Source organism: Protopterus annectens, chromosome 7.part0, assembly GCF_019279795.1.
Source record: "Protopterus annectens isolate FY-2018-M chromosome 7.part0, PAN1.0, whole genome shotgun sequence".
In the NCBI taxonomy this organism is placed as follows: domain Eukaryota; kingdom Metazoa; phylum Chordata; order Ceratodontiformes; family Protopteridae; genus Protopterus; species Protopterus annectens.
The window spans coordinates 177,037,957-177,059,179 of NC_056739.1; the positions used below are offsets into that span (position 1 = coordinate 177,037,957).

At 33.6% G+C, this 21,223-nt stretch overlaps 1 protein-coding gene across 1 annotated transcript in view; it reads left to right on the forward strand.

Moving 5' to 3' along the window:
• The first annotated feature begins 14,195 nt into the window (after positions 1-14,195).
• Positions 14,196-21,223, forward strand: part of LOC122806333 (insulin-like growth factor I) — a 43,776-nt gene continuing 36,748 nt past the window's right edge. The window contains exons 1-2 of the mRNA XM_044076657.1: positions 14,196-14,310; positions 19,082-19,229. Of these exons, the coding sequence (XP_043932592.1) occupies positions 14,239-14,310; positions 19,082-19,229 (220 nt within the window). The 5' untranslated portion in view covers positions 14,196-14,238. The remainder of the gene's footprint in view (positions 14,311-19,081; positions 19,230-21,223) is intronic.

Below are 21,223 nucleotides of genomic sequence, written 5' to 3' on the forward strand. Positions count from 1 at the left end.
TAATTATTTCTGGCATGAAGCAGCACACTACAGGGACCTTGGATGTATGCTATGGAGGGATTGTTCAGCTCATTTTTACTCTTTGTGTAGCAAGCTTGGTTATAGATTACTTTATGGGATCTAAAATGAAAGTTGATATTGGATTTGTGAGCTAAGCACAATTTGAAAAATATTTATGTCTTATATAGTATGTTCTGTTCAAGCACTGTGTGTGCTGATTTAGGAAAATATATACATATGAATGTTTTACTTAAATATACTGTAGATTTATACTATCAAACAGAACCTGCATTTCTGATTTCATAATTCTCTGACATGTTCTCTACTGCAGTATGAAGTGCAGGTGGGTAGTTCTTTGTTTTGGGTCTGGAATTTATACTAGGAATTTTGGTAATCAGTTCCTTCCAGTGTTTGTATATACATTTTTGAAACAGGAAGACAATTCGTTGTCTTTTAATATTTTTTTCAGATTTAAGAAATATTTGATTTTTCTGTTTGATATTTCCCTATATTATTTTATTTTTTTTTAATTTATTTTGTTGTCTAGGAAAAGTTAACTGAGTCCCAAAAGGCAATTATTTGAGTGGTGGCCCAGGGAAATAAACTCCACAGATAACATTCAGAAGGAACAGATAATAATTAATATTTCAAGCATTGGTTATAGTTGTTTTTGTTATTTAATATCAGTACAAAAAAGATAAATTTAATATATATGAAATTAATTAATACCAGTATGAGACAAGTACAGAAAAAATATAAATACAGCATATGAGTTTAAAGCTACATTATCTATATATTAGTCTAAGATAAGTTATAAATATAGTACTTAATGTAAAAGAAATACTAGATATTTATTTTGACAATACTGGAAGAGAAAGAGAAAATTATCATACAGTTTTTGTGAAGTACAAGTTTAGTAAGAAGAAGAAAAGGAAGTTAGAAAAGGATTACATAGGAGATAGTGTTTAGGAGAAGAAGGCAAACAAGTCAAGCAGCAGTGATACAGGTTTGGTACAGGAAGGACTGGAAGAGTTTGTGAGAAAAGCAGATAATTAGTCAAGAAATGGATTAAACAAGATGTAGTAAGAATAATTTGACTGGTATGATTATGTCATTGTAAATGAAATTTAGCAATTGGTTTAGTGGCAATTATGTTGGATCAGATGATAATTTAATTCCTGAATAAAGAGTTTAGTATTTGGATAAGTTTTAATCACTAGAGGTACAGAGTCCCATATTTTTGCTACAGAGGAGTGGTATACGGAGTGTTCTGAATAATTAACAGATTTAATTATGTGCAGAAGGCACTTATGCTGGGATCTTTGAGGCCTAGGTGGTTTGTAATATTACACAAATTATTGCAGTGTAGAGTATATTTGTGATTTATGTATTATATAATGAATAGTGTTAAGCTATGTAAGTGGTAGGTTATTTTTTATTATTGCAGACATCTATCTCTGTGCATATGTGTGTGTGTGTGTGTGTGTGTGTGTGTGTGTGTGTGTGTGTGTGTGTGTGTGTCTGTGTGTGTGTGTGTGTGTGTGTGTGTGTATATATATATATATATATATATATATACACACACACACACACACACACACACACACACACACACACACACACACACACACACACACACACACACACACACACACCAGACAGGTTTTCTTTGCTCATTTTATAAAACTGAATTTAAACATACACATATATAAAATAAGACAGATGCCATGGTGCAAGCACTAGAAGCATGCTTGCCACAGGCAGACAGGCAGACAAAAGTCAGCTGTACAGGCAATATTCCAGAAGGACAATTCAGAAGGATCAGAGGAGATTTCTTAATGATATACTGAATGTCTATACTGAGCATAGCAGGACAAAACTGGATGCATGAAAGGTAGCCATGACTTGGTAACAAGTGGAAAAATATTTGGACAGTTTCTAGTAAATTATCAATTTTATATACTACAGTACATAAATGGAATATATTCAAACATAGCATATGTATACATACAACTTCTCCCTGGTTAATAACATTCTATGCTGCAAATTCTTGTAAACATTCTACTTTTGCATATTTAATATAAATCATAAAAGTACATTTGAAAGTAGTTTGCATTTGTTGAAAATTATCCAATAAATCAGCCTGTGCTACTGTCAATTAATACATACATGCTGCCATAATAGATTTATGATACCGTCATTTAGAAATATTTATTTTAGTGGAGGCTAAAATCATGTACATAAAATGTTGCACTGTGGAGAAGAGGTTTAGTAAGTACTACCAGTTTTAATTAACTATTTTATCAAAACACTACCAAGGACATACTTAAGTATATTATGGAATAAAATGTGTAATTATTATTTTGAGTTCATATTGATACATGATACTATATCGAAAAATTGAAATAATTACAGCCTACAGTAAAATCACTAACACACACTTGCATACACACACATTATGTGTGTGTGTGTGTGTGTGTGTGTGTGTGTGTGTGTGTGTGTGTGTGTGTGTATAAACACATACATACACACACACAAGCAATCAGTTGAAACAATGTGCATATTTTTGTAGTAGACACTAATGCATTCTTTTATTTTATGCTACAATGATAATCTAAACACAGAGTGTATGTCTTATACTATACTTCTAAAGTTAAAGAAAGAAAATATGGTGATCATAACACTTTTAATTTTGTGTGTATATATTTCTGATCTAACCCATAAATATTATGAAGAAAACTACTTTCACCTATTAATGATTGGCCTTTTTTGACTAAATGCAAATTTGTCCTTCAGATAAAATAACAATATAAAATATTATTGTGGAATTTCCAGTCAAGAAAACATTTTTCTAGAGAGAAAATATTTGCAGTAATATTTTAAATACAATCTAAAAGGAAAGAAAAAAAAATACCTGTATAAAATAGTTTGGAAACGTGGTTATAACTAGCCATGACATGTAATTAAAAATTAAATGGTTAACCAAATAAAAAAAATGTATTTACTTGTTTATTCATTCAGAATCAGTATGTGTGTTGTATATCATACTCCTGTAATAATGTGATGGTGAAAAGGTATTTAAAATTTTAAATCATAATTTTATTATTATCATGATGGGATATAGTAGGATTCCTTTCACAATACATTAAAAAATTAGAAAACACTCGATCAAGTAATAAAAAATAAATTAATGTACAACAATATTTTTCCCTGAAATAATAATAAAATAAAGCAAATTAAATTTATAATTGGTGCTAGTGCTAAGCTACTGAATATCTGAAAGATAATGTGCACTTCATAAGTTAATAATACAGTCATAGATTTTAACTGTCCAGATTTCAACAGAATGGCCTGATTTTTGACTCACAGTTTTGTCCTTTTCTCCTAAAATTAGTGTTTTTCTAGCAAATCACTGAGGACTGACGCCACTAAATAAGACAAATATTTGAGTTTCAGACTTCATAGCTTTCAGAAAATGCATGTTATCACATGTTCTGTTATTCTAGCAACTTTGTGGGTTTATAAGAGCAATATTTAAAATTTGTCTGTGTTTTTCGACCATTGTCCCCCCATTATTATAGGCTTTGTTCAGAATTCTTATGATAAAAGGCTGAGAGGTATGGATACAGTATAATTGTTTTTGCTGTCAAACTTAATATGCAGTTTGGATTACAATGCTGAGATGCAAAACTGCATATTGTACATTTTAAGACTTAACTTGTTTTTAAGCAATTATGAACTTTCTATTTGCATTCTAAACTCAGATTTTGGGTAAAGAATTCTGGACAAAGTGTTAGAAAATATAAAATGGGAACCATACAGTCTGCAAGGAGAAAATAGTATTTCCTCATTTGCTTTTTATAATTTTAAAGAAAACATTTATGAAAATGTAACAGTCAGTTTTATTTTCATCATTTCTTACTGTGGTAAATCAGTACCTCCATTTTAAGTATGTAGTGCTTTAGTTTCTGAAGAACAAATACTCATATTCATTTAAGTGATATGTCTATAAGAATATAAATAAAACTCATAATGCATGTCTTGCTCTCTTTTTTGTTTGTATTACATTTTAAAGATGTCTTGCTTGGTGCCTAATGTCTTACTCTGATATGTTACTGAGCCTTGACAAATCGCCTACCACCTACAGTTGCACCTTTCTACGCAAACTCTACTAATTTGTTTGAAATGCCTAATATTTTTGGCTGACTGCATCATTTAGGTTGTTAAGAGTTACTTGTCTGAGAAGAGATAGAAAAAAGGAAAATGCAAGGTATAAATTTTAAACTAATAAATAAAGCATATTGAACATCTAAGCTGACATCTTCATTATTAACTTTAAGCCAGTTGCATGAAAAATTAAGCTTCACTATCAATACTTCAAACAGAAAGAAATCTCTGTGAATTATTTACCTTCATGACAGGAATGAATAACATTATAGAAACTTAGGAATGTATACATGCTTATGTGTTTTTAAAACAATAACAACTGTCCTCTGCAATGTACTAATAGGGGCTTCCTACATCATGTACTGACTACATTATAGTCTTAGAAAAGAAGAAGGAATCAAGTTTTACTTTTGTTTTCCACCTTCTCTTTCTTCTTTGAGCACCTGCAACCTCACAGCAGGTATATTTAGAAATTAGGGGATTCAGAACATGGTCCATATATGTAGTATAGGTGGGCTTTTCACTTACTAAAAAAATAGTGTGTTTTATAACCTTGGGAGCATGTAACTGTTTCAAAATAGTGACGTCCTGAATCTTTAGACCTTTTAGTTTAGATTTTGTGTCAACTAGCCAATACAAGAATAATCATATTAGTCCATTATATGTATCTCTAAAATTTGCAGGACAAAGATCTTTACAACCTATTGAATCCTGCTATCATGCAGCTGCTCTTATTTGTGCTACACATTTGTACACTACAGACTCCATTGCAACAACAAGTTTCCATCACACCCCTATCTTCTGTTCTTCTAGGACTAACCATGCAACACTCACTCAATGCTTGTTTAAACTGCTTCTGATGCAGGCTACACAAAATTACTTTTTTATCTGCTACATAATTGATCATCTGTTGCTAATGCTGCTTCCTTTCAAACTCCAGATCTCCCAATTAGACCGGTCTTCTTACCCCTGAATAAGAAATGCCAGATTGGGACAAAAGCTGCTACTTCATTTATCCATCCTTGAAAAAGAGGAAGAAAGTGAGGTTTCTGGTGCAGTGTTATCTACTCTTGTTACAGGAAATTTTTTTGCAGTGCCCTACTAGTTTTCTAAGGGGGACAACATGCAATATCAAGTGAGGAACATACATGCATCACATTTCTGCACATGGCATACAGGCAGGGCTGCACTACCACTCATATGCACATGTGTGTGCTTAGTGCTGTACCACTCCTTAGTTTCAACTAGTCAGGTGACACAACAGCTGCCCTGCAAGGTCGGTGAACTTGTCATCTGTTACTTAAGCTCCCCACAAATGCCTGGTCCTCCAGCACTCCTAGCCAATCCTTACTATTATTTTTTGGTAGATGCCCTGCCCTTACACCAGGGACTGGAAGACCATGCAGAATTATCACTGCTCCCGTCCTGACTTTTTGCATTATGTCTACATCCTTACAGTGATGATGTTTGCAGAAACTGTGCAAGGTATGCATACTGAGGACTTACAATGGCCTACAAAGAGATACAATTACTGTTTTTTAATACTGGTAATTATTTCTGTTATTTGTACCACTGCCTACCACTTTCAGTGCTGCTTTCTTATTTCCATTTAGGTCCTTTGATAGGAATAGATGTTTATCTTCTCAGAAAGATTATTGCTGTACTAAATTTATTTTAGACCATTTGTCTAATGCTATTCTGATATTTTGTAAACATTCTTTGTATGATTCAGTAGATTGTAAATGTTATCTGTTATTATAAAAAAGGTAAACCTTTCCTTCTGCTGTAAAAAAAAATATTGTAAGGCAGGTATTAGGACAACAAACACATATAAGAAAACATAAAGTGACATGACACCCTTAAAAGAACAAAGAATAGCTCACTGGGATTACAAAACGTGGGTTTGTAGGAATCAGCTTACATTTTGTGACATAATGAGAAATCACAGTTAAGTGACGTCATTTCAAGAGAAATGTGTAATTCCCAGACAAACATAATGATACCATACTTCATCTTAATCCAATAATATATTTAGTATCATTTTAAGTATTATATGATTTACATTCATAGTTTTATAATTTCTGTTGAACTGTGGTCAGTATGGAATAAGAAAACATATGTCTTTTTTGACCAACAAGTAGAAAATATTTTTGAACTTTATAAATTTATAGCAGAAAATGGGAATTATAATTATTTTTCAAATCCCTAACAAAATCACTGTGATGGAAAAACAGACACCACTAAGAGATGAAAAAATAATTTAATCTTATAATTGTTAAGCACTTTTGGCCTTACACAAAAGCCTTCATCAGAACAAAAAACAAAACTGAAAATCAAATATTTCAAATCCAACAAGTTTTTATTTTAAAATAATGAAATTATTTACTGAAAATGTTTAACTTCACTCCTGTTTGTAAAATATGGATCAGCCCCAGGAAAAATGTAAACTGCCCCTCTAGAATTAGTGCTGACTTGCTGACAATATCCAGGACCAAGGACACCTATCTATTAACTCATTCAAAGCTGCAGTCAGTTCCCTTCAGAGTATGTCACATCACAAGTCATTGGCTGATCTACACTGCAGTGAATTCCAAGTCAAACTAATTTAGCATCAGTGTCCAATCACAGCTCTCCATGACATGTGTACTACTATCGCCTGGCAGACAACGCCCTTTAAATTTTAGGCTTTCCTATTAGTTATCTACAAATTAATATAACAAAAAAAGGTAACAACAGCCAGGGGATAACTTCTTGGAAGAGTCAGAGAGTGAGGCAAAGAGACAGACAGAGAGTAAATGAAGGCCAGAATAATATGCGTCAAAGAAAACGGGGCGATGAGCGTGAGGTATGGACATTTTGGGGAGAGTGATAAGACAAAGCTATGTTTAAGACAACTCAAAATCCAATTTCCTATATGTGGGAAAGCACTTGAGAAGCCATTTTTACAAAGTGATACTGTCAGGTTGACAAAAAAGTGGAATTACAACACTTAAATGTTTTTAACAAGTAGATATGTGATAAGTAATAACAATAAAAACAGACAAAAATCATGAATGATTTTTATAACATGTTTGGGAGTGGTATGAGAAATGCAAATAATAGTCAGCAATCATACATATTAATGAAGTAAGAAAACTGAAGTATGTCAATTAATAGGAAGCATGATGTAACCCGCATGAGATGAGCGTCCAGAAAATAATGTGTGTTCACAACAGCTGCAACAAACACATTTGGAGAGACAACTGTTAACTTTCTGAAGTATTTATAATTCTTTTTTTAGTAGGAGTATTGATATGATGATATTAGGCATTATCATACAGCTGTCTTTATGTAAGCATTCATCTTAGTGTCTGTATGTATCAATATAGCTGTAAAATTTCAGTATCCAGTCAAAATCCATCACACAGGCACAACCACATATTTAAAAGATGAACCAGGAGCTTTGTGCTGATTAGACAAGTTGTTCAGAATTACACATCACACAAGCAGAGGCTAACGTCACCACTCTTTGTCAACATGACACATCCTGTCAGTAGTTTGCAACTTTAATCTTTAATGTGACAAAGTGAACTACAGAAAAACACTCAGGCTGATTGTTATGCACTCAACTGTTTTCATTAGCCTTTACTATACTCTGCTGAGCTAGATTGTGCTGGATTACACTATGCTGTACTGTTCGGTACATTACTATATGATCATCGGATATAGTACGCTGTACTGTTTATTGTACTATAAGGTTCTTACTGTAATGTCCTATAATATGTTTACCATACTAATTGTCCTGTGTTGTAGTACAAAGTAATATACTATATTGCACTGTGTTTTACTCCTTTATTGTAATGTGTCACACTGTGCTTTATGTTATCTTATAAAGTGTAGTGTCATGACATTAAAACATTAGCATAAATATGCTTATTGTTTAGCAGAAATTGAAGATTTATATTAATGATGTAATGCTGGCCTCAGATACGTATTTTCACAAAATAAAGTTCTGCATCCACTAGTGCCCCACCCCATTTTTCTACTATCTTATTATTCTCTGCTCTTGCTTATTTGAACATTTCATAGCCAATCAATAATACAAGCAAGGGGCAAACTGTACACATATTGTTCACTGTGGCTAGTTTCCCCAGATGTTATTCTTGAACAGTGTAGAAAATATTCATGAAATACAATAAAAAAAACTCCATCACAAATGAATGTTCAAACTTAAAATTACAACTATCTACATAATCACATCTCTGTTTGCATTTCTCATTTTACTGCTTCTAGACTAATAATATGAGAATATAAAACAGTCACGTATGCAAATCATTCATTTCATGTCCAGCAATATTGAATCCTGCAACATTTTTTAAGCACTCTGAGCTGACCCTGACATAAACATAAAAGAAGCAGGCAATGTGTGTCTCACTAATTTTTCAATCAAATCATCACAACAAATATTTTAATAAAAAAAAAGAAAAAAAAAAATACACAGCAACTCATTTTTAGGATACTTTAATAATATCTGTAATGCTAACTCTGCTCAGTGTTTATATCAAATATATCAGTTCAATCACGTTTGATAATGTGGGTTAATTCTTTGCTACCTAACTTGTATACCTTAATTTTAATCCTTCACTAAGTGTTACATAACTTATTTTTTAATTCTCTTTTGCTTTTATTTGTTTTATGTATCATGTTAAATATTTATGTTAACTTATTTTAACTAGTTTACTATTATAACTGGTGTTTTGTTAAAAGCACCTACTAAATGGTAAACCCTGACTCATAACTAGTTATGTATATCTAAAACCGATTTTCTTTTAATCAGGGGACATAGATTCTGAGCCAATGTGTAATAAGGTAGTTTGTTTCTCTGAAAGGCATATTTTTATAGAACTGATTTTGTTCCATTCTTTACAGGTTGAAGTATGCAGCACCAAAGATACATGAAACCCATGCCTTAAATAAGCAAAACATGACACAAGATCCATGGCCGTACCCAAACCTGTTAAAGTGCTGCTGAAAACAGATGACATTCCTTGCAAATCATTTAATCAATGCTTCAAAATGAAGAAAGAACAGAGAGACACTCAGCCATTCTCTGAATAAATTATTTTTAGAATGAAATGAATCCTAGATTTATTTTAGTCAGAAAATTCAAAGGAGGTGCTACACATCGAAATCAGTCACATTTCAAAATAAAGCAACCGAAAAAAATGATGTGATCTTCCAATGACAATATACAAGCAGAGCAGCCAAATAAAATTAGTAATTGTTGTGATAGTAGGAAGGAAAACTGTAACATAAATTTAATGAGAACTAGTCAATTATACAACAAGTTACACAGCTAAAATTAATGTTTTAGCATGGTTGAATGTACTGATGTTGGAGAGTTTGTTGCACAGTATATTTACCAACATTTGTCACTGCATATAGGACAGCTCACTTTTATGATCACCTGTTCTTCTACACTTTCTTTAAAACATCACAAAACAACTGTAATATAGTATCTCTTCTGATAATGTTTGAGTGCAGCTAGTATTTATTAGTTAACCTAAACAAAATGAAAAAAATGGGCTACTGTGGTTAAACATACAAAGACATTCATCTGCTTTGAAATATGATTTTCATGAACTGCGCCAAAAACTGTTTGGTATATCACCAAAATCATCAGAGAATATGAATTTAGCAGAAGTGAATCACCAGTGAGAGGGTAGATGCTTTCTTTGAACCACATCAATGAATCACTAACTTCAGGACTTTTTTTTTAATCTCATTAAGCAATACAACTTCTTACAACTTTAGAAATCATAGTCCTGAACACATAAATAGTTCTGAAAGTTACTTCAAAGCACTGTCTGACTTTTCACCAGAGCTAGCAAAATGGCTTTTCATTTTTAATTTACAAATGGCTAACAAACAGTGCAAAGTATGTCCATTTCTAAACACAATGAATTGAATTTGCTGCTGCATACTTTTTAAAATATTTCCATTTCCTATTCCAGTTTTTAACTACATGTAAAGAACTTGGAAATGTATTCAGCCACATCAGAGTATACTTTTTAATTATTTTTATATTACCTAATCATAATTATCTTGGGGTAATAGAAGAAAATATCACTGACTGTTTTAAATTATTATGTTTGCATTTGTTGTAAACTAATGAAACATTAATTAGGTGGGGTAATGGAACTCACTTTAAAGAAAAATAATAATGAATGTTAAAACAAATAAGATTTTTTTAAACCAGATTTCCGGGAAAGAATAATAAGAAATTTTAGAAAGAGTGACATTAATAAATTTGCAAACTATTGTTTAGAGGAAAGTAGTGATGAAATGTTGACTATCTGGCATATTATTCAAATGCATGCAAATTAGCCATCAAAGTTTACATCCTGAAGAAATACTTAAAAAATACACTGAAATTGGAATGGAGTCTTGATTTCCTTTTTATAGGGAAGACGTAGCTGTTCAGGAAGGAACATAAGTGAAATATATTACATTACCAGATGTGTGAAGGATTTAGGGGCTGTACAGTACAGTAGTTTACATATTAGTGGGACTTGACTGGGGTGGGACTATGAAAGGAATGCTGAGAAACCACTATGCATATGTCAATGGTTGAGCAACCCTTATATAAAGCAATAGACCTTTCATATTTCTAGATCTAAAGAGTTCATAGTGCAAAAGTTTTTTTGCAACTTCTGTGGAACCATTTATCCAGCTGTGTGGCAAATATGGGCGCTAATGCTAGGAAAAGCTTGATGCATTGTCACTAATGATGTCATATGTCGAGTATAAAGGGAAGGCTGCAAAACACACTGGTGGAAGGGAATGCTGCAAAATAAAGTGATGGATACCAAAGATCAGCAATCTGAAGGGCAGCATACCTGAGTAAAAAAATATATATATCACCTTTAACAACTGCATCTGTCGAATTAAGTATATTCAGATTCTACAGTTGTAGAAATGTTTTGTTCCAGGAGTCATGAGAGAGAGAGAGAGACTATATCTGTGAAGATGTTATTAACATTCTGCCCAAACAATAGAATGGATATTGGAAGGAAATTACCAGAATTGCGAATATGTTGAGTGGTGTAAGAAAAATTATCTCTGCAGTTATTTCTAATGCATCCTAGTTTCTTAAATAAAAAATCTATCTGATACAATTATGGAAAGAGATGAAACAAAGGTTTGTTGACCAAGTCTTTTATCAGCTTTGAGATATCTTAAAAAGAAATCCTAAAAAGACCTCCTGGAATAAATGAAAAGCTGCTGTTATTAGAATTGTCTTCTCAGGAACAATACAGAAACAACATCAAAATATTAGCATTCAAAAGCAAAACTCATCAGCTTTGCAATGCATATCAGAAAACAGAGGAAATTAACAAAATCCTATAAAGAAATGTAAAGAACTAGGGCTTCTGAGATCTTCATTTAATTTAAAAAGTCATCTCAAGAGTCTGAGAAAAAATAGAATATATTCATAGGCTAGCACTTTTATGTATATGTGGTTACATGGAAGAGTCCTTTATTTAGTTATAATTATATTCTGCTGCTGAGGTGAGACCTCAGTGTACAAAAATGCCTTTTTTCATATGAAGCAGGAATTTTATTACAGTTCTTTTATTTTGTGTTATGCAGTATGTATGCGGAGATAGTAGGGAATGAGTTTAGAAGAGATACACATACTAGTCCCCCGCAGTTTGTAAATCTAACCATTAGACTATGTTTATAGTTAAACTGATTTCCATACTGAAAATCATCAGGTGTCCTTTTGTCTTTTATACATTACAGTTCTGGGAATATGTTAGATGGAAAGTTGTGCCCAGGAACTAATGCTCTGTTATTCTACCAGAGATATTTTGGCTTATGAAACACTGAACAGAACAGTAGCTATCCGTCTTAAAATGCAAAATGTTGCAATACTGCACACTGGCACACAATACAAAATATAGCCCATTAAGCAGACCTCTCCTAGTTTACATAAAATTAATTCAAACTGAATTTTAATTGTCCAGCATCTATCAAATCTCAAGGACTCATGTTTTTACAAAGGCTAAAGCACTAAGCAGATAGCTACAGACAGATATAAAAAAGGCATAAAATTATATATTTTTGCATTTGGTTAATTCAAATGTTTTTGGAAAGTAAGAATAATTTCAAAGCCCAGAAACTTAGGTAAAATATCCTTACCAGAGGAAAAAGGGACTCTCAAATGTAGGCATCACAGAAGAGATTAAAAACATGAACTGGAACTTTTTTTAGTGTGTTTTTTTTTAATATACAGTACTAAAGATGGATGTGATTTTTCTATGTTCATTTATGTAGTTTTGAAGAAATTCACTCAATACTTTTTCTGAATCTCAAATGTTTGGAGGTGGTCAGAAACAATGACTATGAACAGTTGCATTCACCCATGTGGCTCCAAGTAAAGCTAAAAATGTCATCAGTGTATAATGTGAAAAATGTTGGGGTTTTAGTAAAACAAAAAGGCAGTACTCATGTGGTACCACCTCAGATTTGTTAGGGTAACAGTGCAAATATTACACTGTGATAGTTATTAAGTATGGGCAGTTACTGGAAAAAAAACAATGTGTAGATGAATAAAATATAACATTTTTCTTAGAGATTTTATTCAGGGAATTGATTTGTGATATAAAGGTGTAAAACAATTCTGTAATTATTATTAAGCTGAGTAGGAGTTAAAATACACTGGCGATCATTTTGTGTGTATAAAAATAATGTTGTAATTATTACGATGACTAGAAGAATTAAAACCCATTAGTATAAAAGAATACTTTACTGCAATGGGAAGTCATTAGTAAATAGGGATGACAATTTAAGACAGTGTCTCTGAAGGTGTTGCGTCAAATATTTAGTGGGAGGTAAGCAAGGTGCACACACCACTCTTTTTCACTTTCCTCGCTCATTATTTAATCACACAAGTGCCGTGAATGGGATGAAAACCAGACTACTTTTGGTCATTTGAGGATGTAATTTTCTCAACCACTAGAAGTCTCAACATTCACTTCCCCACAACCTGCCCACAAACAAACATGTGACAGTTTAGTTACTAAATGGGTACACTAGTATTTTTTCATGGCAATCACATTCTGTTTATAGATTGTCAGTGGTATGTAGTTTTGATTTAACTTGTACATAATTTGACAATGCTTTTTATAAGCAAGAATTATTATATATTTTTTTTTGTGTCTTTTGGCTTTTCCCGGTTAGGGGTCGCCACAGCAGAACTCCGGTCCACTAATGATTGGCAGTAGAGTTTTATGTGCTGGCTTGCCGGGCCTAACGCACAACCTTCAACGAAGGAACGCCCATTCACGCATGTTGCCACACAGAAGATGTTCTAACTGACAATTGAACTGGCAACGTCTAACTGTGAGGTGACAACGCTACCGCAGCACCACCACTGTGGGACATAAGTAAGAATTATATTACGAAAGGCAATTCTGACATAATACAACTAACTTTAGTGCATTGTTAGTGAATGTTAGAGCTTGTTAAAGGTTCTGAAAACCATTTCATGACCCTTCCTGCATCAGACTAATAAAATGTCAGACAAATGAGTTGTGGCAAGCTATAAAATGAGTTGCACTATTTTCCAAAATTAAGGATGTCTCACTGAATGTCAGTGATGATCATATTCTGACTTTTGAAATGCCCTGCTACCACAAAAAATAAGTATAACAATATTAATTGAGACATAATATATTTCATATTCTTTAAAATGCCATTTTAAAGTAAAACAAATGATTGCACAGAATGATTATAGCATAGGTTAAGATTTGTCTGTCCCTCATAGATCATAAATATTACACAGGTTTGATGCTAGTATGTTCAACTTTTGATTGGTTTTACAATACAGATTAGTTCATTTGTTTATTTATGTATTTCTCAAGGAAAGAAAAAAAATCTGCTTCCTGATAGTCCCATTGGGCGTGTGTTTTAAACAAGGTCCTTCCCCTTATGTTATAAGAATGGAGGAGGATTATTTTTTCTCAGCTTCATAGTTTCTTTGCCAGAAGCCTATTTGTACAGTGAGAAGAGGCAGGTTTTTCTAGGATGTGCCAGACAGAGCTACAGAAGAACCGTCCAACGTCTGCAACGTCTGCTGCCAGACAATGTGTGCTAAAGGTATCTCCCTTCATTCTGTTTATACAAAGTATTTTGAGAGGCTGGCTAAAAAGCCTTTGTCTTTTTTTCTTTTTAAATTAAGGTTGTCTCCAGTAGAAAAGAGAGCTTTATAATTCTGCTATGAGCTGTGGGCTTTGTGGGATACCACTTCCTTTGTTTATTCACAGCTACATTTTTGAGGTCTTTTTAGGATTTCTTTTTAAGATATCTCAAAGTTGGCAAATTACTTGGTCAGCAAAGATTTGTTTCATCTCTTTCCATAACTGTATCAGATGGATTTTATTCGAATCACAGATGCATTAGATAAATGCAGGGATAGTAATAGGAGTTTCCCAAGATACGTGCATGTTCTCATTTAAGCTGCTTCTTCTCTGTAATAAACTTACTGTAATGACATTGCAGACAGATCAATGACCGAATGTTAACACTATCTTTGCTGATGTTTGCATAATTCAGAAATATAACATAAAAATCTACTTATTTTCCTATTATCTCATACTGCTTAAAAGATACAAATCTTATAGTAGACTGTAAATGCATTTCTTCTTACATCTGCTAATGAATGTTAACTAATATTACTATGTTATAGTTAATCTGATACTGAGATGTGCTTATGCCTCATAATACCCATTACTATGTCAGAATACAAATATCGCTTTCAAAATTCTGTGTGTGTGTGTATGTGTGTGTGTGTGTGTGTGTGTGTGTGTGTGTGTGTGTGTGTATATATATATATATATATATATATATATATATATATATAGATATAGATATATATAGATAGATAGACAGATACATGCATACCCACACATACATATATATGCATACGTGTATCACTATTGGTTACCAAAGTGCTAAATTGTAACTAGTGAATTACTTATCTTATCAAAGTTACAAGTTTGATACCTAACACTGGATTCTGGTATCAGCTGGGGAATTTGATGAGCAAATACTTCGGGATCTCTCCTCCTAAGCTGGAATGGGAGGGGTCTCTAATGATGCACTTTTCACACAGCAGTAACCAAATGTCTTGGCAGTAGTTATGCTAAGTGAAAGGGAAGCATCATTAATGGATGTGGGTAATGTCCCTGCACATCATAATAACAAAGACTAGAAGAAGAAGAGGCAGTAGGAAGGATAAAACACAATGGAATGAGATATTATACACACCCACCAAAATGCCTATAGGTGCTGCATAGGCATCATGGGAATTTTGTCCTTGCATTTGATGGTTATACAAGAAGGTTGGGAGGCTCACTGGCACCATTATGAAAGGTAAGGACTAATATATTTTTGTGGTGAGCAAACAATCTGGTACATATAGCTGGGCAGAATTCAGACAGCAACAGGCATTCAAGAAGCAAAAATATTAATTAATTAATTTATTTATTTGACATTTGTTTACCGGAATGGTCCATCTTGGTCAGAAAGAACCCATTTTCAGCGAAGGCCAAGGGAGAAATGCTCCAGTTATAAACTCTAATGTACAAACATTATTAGCAGTGAAAGGCAGTAAGGTATAATCTTAAAAGTGTAATGACAGTCAAATAGCTTACAAGTACAATAATAGTGAAATAGAAATACAAATAATAGATACATTGTGATGATGTATGTGACTAAACATTTTTACATAATATAAGATAAACACTGAGTATTTACATGTTAGACTGTAACTTAAGCATACATAGGCTTAGGATATCCGCTATGTATATTTGTTAGGTGGGGTAGGGATAAGATGTTAAATTAGGTAGGATGCAGATAGAAAGAGGGGGTAAGGGAGATTAGCAGGAGAGAGGGGGTAGTATTAGGGCGGCAGGGGTAGAGTGGAGGAGAGATTACAGTAACGTAGGAATAGTACGAAAGAGGGAGGGAGAGAGCGAGAGAGGGAGTTAGTTAGGATGGGAGAAGAAGATTAGCCCAGTAATAAGCAACAGCTAGTGATAATCCATAGAAAGCTTTACAGTAGTGTTGTCTTAGGGTCATACTTCTCAACCTCTATATCAAGCAATTTGGAAACTCCAAACAATAATGGGGAGGACAGGAACACAGGCCCAAAATCAGGGACATAAATTACACATTGCTCTTACAAACTTAGGATGTTGCTGCAATAACAGGGGTTGTGCTAACATGCATTTTCTAAAGGATATGAAGTCTGAAACTCAAATTAATATCATTATTTAGTAACTTCACTCCTCAATGATTTGCCCACAAATTTTATAAAGAACAGACCAAAACTATGAGTCAAAAATATACAGATCCTGCAAAATTCTGGACAGTTAAGAGATATGCTTGTGATACCAGAACAGTTTGTTTGCACACATAAAGAGTTCCTAAACGTGAAATCCTCTACAGGCTGAACAAATACCACCTATCAGTGCTACACAAAACATTAATTTCTTTTAAATTGCACATATTTCATTCACATTATGGGTTTATTGTTCTCTAGGAAAAGTGTTAAATTATGCTTTTTTCTCTGATAAAACACATTGAAAAGAACCAGCTACATTCAAATACACTGTGTACAAAGTACATTGATGTAAGAGTCAGGTCAATCTATCATAGGTTTCCCAGCTATAGTATTAGAATTCGTCATGTGTGGGGCTGCAGTAACTTTACCGTGGTGTTATCTGGCTGCCCATTCATCTAGTTTGTTCAGTTAAACTTTCTGGCATTACAGTTGACCAGCATGATATATTGTTCAGCAAAGTTACTGTGGACACTGATGTGGTAGATGCATACAGTGGTGCAACATAAGATAAGCATTAGAATTATAGTTACTCATCAATAAATATTTACACTTTTATTTACTACGGTCATGAGGAAATTAATCACACTGACATCTGCTGGCAATTCTTATTTGGATGCCTATTTTTAATGGCACCCATTTATCTATGACTGTTTGGAGCAGACAAAGGGTAATACATACAGAAACATTTTTATGTTTTTATATATATATATATATATATATATATATATATGTATATGTGTGTGTATATATATATATATATATATATATATATATATATATATATATATATCTTGGTAGCGATTATTTATTTATTGATTGACGGATTTGTTTTTGTTGACCGGGAAAAGACTGACTGGGTAAAATACATTTTCAAGGGAGGCCCAAAAGGGTATCACTATTTCACAGACAACCAGCAGGTGGTGAGAAAGAGAAAGAGACAGAGGATTTTCAATAAATAAGAGACCTGTTTTCACAATATTAAAAAATTCTCTGTGGTATACCTTGCCTCTAAACTTTAGTGTTTTAAAGGACAATATCATTCCTGTTTAAATTACTGCAAATTATAATACCGCTTCTTCATAAAGCATATTTAGTTATTTATTACATTTGTTAGCAGGGTTGGAGGCTGGGCATGGACCTTTTTCAGGGGTGATCCTGTTTTACAGTGAGATTCTTTTTAACACGTAACAAATCAGAATTTAGAATACAACTAAACCATATTTCTAATTAATAGAATTAAACAATTAATGAAATGTACCCGAGAAGATTTAAAATATGTTTTGTGCTAGAATACTTTAGAGATTGCCAAAGGAAAGTGATGCAGGAGAATTTCAACAAATGTATAGCTTATGGAAGTATAAATCACATGTAAAAACATCAAGAATGACGAAAACAAAAGTAAGAAAAAGGACAGCAGGCATGATTTATTCATCTCTAGATGTGTGCCTAGGATCTGATATTTATGTCTTATTGTCTACAAGAATCTACACAGCACATGTTTACTTGAGTTTGTATGTATGTATGTATGATTGTGTGTTGGGTGTGTGTGTACACATGTGAGTGTGTGTGTGTGCCTACCTAGTTATCTGCCTATGTTTGTCTATTTGGGAGTGTCATGCAGGCGTGTTGCAGAAGGATTATAAACTTTGCATGAGGTTCCCACATGATCCTTCAACCACTTTGAAAAATAAGCATGTAGTCAATCCGAAAATAAATTCCATCAGTTTGCATACTGCTAAAGAAAGACAAAAAAAAAAAAGAGATGAGGCTGTTCTCAAAAAGAATTGACAAGTGCTAACTGCATCCAGCCATTCATTTTTTTTTTGACATTATGAATTCATTTAAATCTCTGCCTCTTCATTTTAACTTATTGCTGAAATTCTACAAATTTTGCTAGTTTGTTTTAGCTTACACCTTTCTCACTGCACCATCATGAATATTTAATCAGAAGGGGGCAGTCTGAATTTATACAATCCCGTCTGTGTCTGCCAGGGCAAAAGTCTACATATTTGTGGCTATCAGACTGTCAGTTCCAAAATATTTGCTTGCTTTAATCACACTTCCCTGCAGTACATGACTTGTAGCTCATTTTTACAAAATAAACAGAAAGAAAAAAAGGCCAGTGAAGTAACTTCAACTTAAAAAAAAAATAAGGTAAGCCTCTGAAAAGCAGACCAGCTGTGAGATGCAGTGTGAATTCATTTACTTTCACTGTAACTTCCAGCATTCATATACAGAACAATATAGTTCTATGCCATGAGTGCAAGAAACTCAGACACACCAAAAAGAATGGCAGGGTGACAGCAATAATTTTAAAATGTTTTAAGTATTCAGAGCACTTGACTCAGCCAATACCATCAAGTGCTGTCCAAAGATCTATGACTCATGCTTAAATTTAAGTTGTAACTTCAGTTTGCTGTTAATTAGAAACATACATTGTGAAAAAATGGGCACAAAGTGAAAGGCTTAATTCTAATATTTGTCTTTGTTTCCCCATCTTTGTTTTTCTTTGCTGGTATTTAGGTGCAGTCTGGAAACAGCATTGGGTTTTTGTATCCATTTCTCTGTTTCATCACACTTACGCTCAGATTTGTAGAGGCAGAGACTCTCTGTGGCTCAGAACTGGTGGACACGCTTCAGTTCGTTTGTGGAGATCGTGGTTTCTATTTTAGTAAGTCACAGTGTGCTATTATTATTATTCCTGTTTTCTTTTGAGGCAACTCTGCTTTAAGAGAGAGAGAGAATTTCTGCTGGAAACATCTATTAATTATGCTTTCTACAGGAACCCCATCCAGAAATAGATGGAATACAAACTCAGAGTTTTAATAATTTGCAGCCATCTTTCTGTTTTATTTATTAACAACATATTCTAGTTAAAGTGGAATTGCTCAGTAACTATTTCCTCTTGGAGGAAAGCATGGTCTTAATGCTGTGTTTTAAGCTATAATTACAGGCCTGGAATCCATAGGATCAATAATAATTAATTATAAGGTGTGTAGCAGACATAGTCTCACAGTTAATGACTGAAAATAAGTTTACTTGCTGTAAAAGGAACTATGTTTTACAATAAAGTTTTCATTTTTGTACTTGTGCTTAAAAACATTTTTCACTGAAGCAAACCTTTTAATCCACAAGTTTGTGTCTATCCTGTTTATTACCTCAACCTTTACTTCAGCGCTCTTGTTTGGAGTTTAAAATATCAAAGCAATCTCTTCAGCAACAAACTGCCATGGAGTTATTTATTAAAAACACAAATAAACAAGTACTGACAAATTGGAACTATATTTTTGTGCATCTCAACCACTGTAACATGTGTCAGTCACCGAATCTCTGTGTGTCTGTTTCTCCAGCCTTACTGCTCCAGACCTACAGTGTGGTTTGTGCTTTGAGGCCTCTGTGACTTTAACCTCAGTCACTGAATCACTATATGTCTGCTTTTCTTTCTAACCTTACTGCTCTAGACTCACCTAGAGTATAGTTTGAGCTTCACGGCCTCTGTAACTGACCTCAGTCATTGAATGTCTGCTTATTTCTCTAACCTTATTGCTCTAGACCTAGAGTGTGGTTTACTACTCAAATCAGATGTGGAAAAACTATCAGAATACCCCAACTACACCAGCCCTGCAGCTACTACCAAACAAGGACCAGGCAATGAATGAGCCAGCAAAGATATCAGACCCCAGATTCCTTCAGAGACATCCAAGAACTGCTCCCAGAAGTCCCCTGGAACGCATCCTTGTTGTGATTAAAGTATGGCTTTGGGTTTGCTTCTCCACATCTGTGGAATGAAATCCATCACCTCAAGCCTTCCATCAGTCCAGATTTATTTTGGAAACCATGATGTTTGTGACCAAGTCCAATACCCAGCCTCTGTGAAAGCAAGTTGGCTACATGGAGAAAATTTAATTAAATACTGGGGATATTTGATTTTATATACTTTAGGTCAAAAATTTAAACTACTGGAGATTTGTTAAGAGTCCTGCATAATTTTTTTTTTGAAGATAGCATACAAGTTTAGATCTCCTCTTCCACCTGACCATGTCTGTGTGACTTACAAGAGATGCAGTCTCCTGTTTTAATATTATACTCAAATGTGTTTAACTTGACTGTCTTTAGGCCTTTTTATCATCCCTGGGAATGGTCATGGCTCCTAAATCCAGTTTCCCTGCAGTGCATGTTGTGTGTGTCAAAGTAATGCAGCACTAGTAATAACATATGGTGGGGTCTTGTGATCTGGGTACAGTGTCTGTTGTTGCCCATTTACCCTGAAAATAGGTATGCACTGAATGACAGCCACAAAAGTATTGAGTGCAGAAGACCTTAATTACATTTTATGTTTCAATCCTTTGCTATATATATGTGTAGCCATACTGGTGCATGCATAATGGTTTACACTGTAATTTGTAAACCAGCTGATCAAACTTTGAACAAAACATCTTCCAGATTTGTATTATGTGACATTATACTTACCAATCCACTGCACCTTCCTTGTATTCTGATGAAAACAGATTTTCATAATGGCACCTTCCCCATTTTCTGCTTTAGAAGTTGCTTCCATTTATGACACAGGGTCATGATTTCTGTCAAAAATAGACAGCAATGTCCTATATCTACCCCGTTTTAGATAAATCACATGTACTTTCAACTGCCATTGAAGGATACACT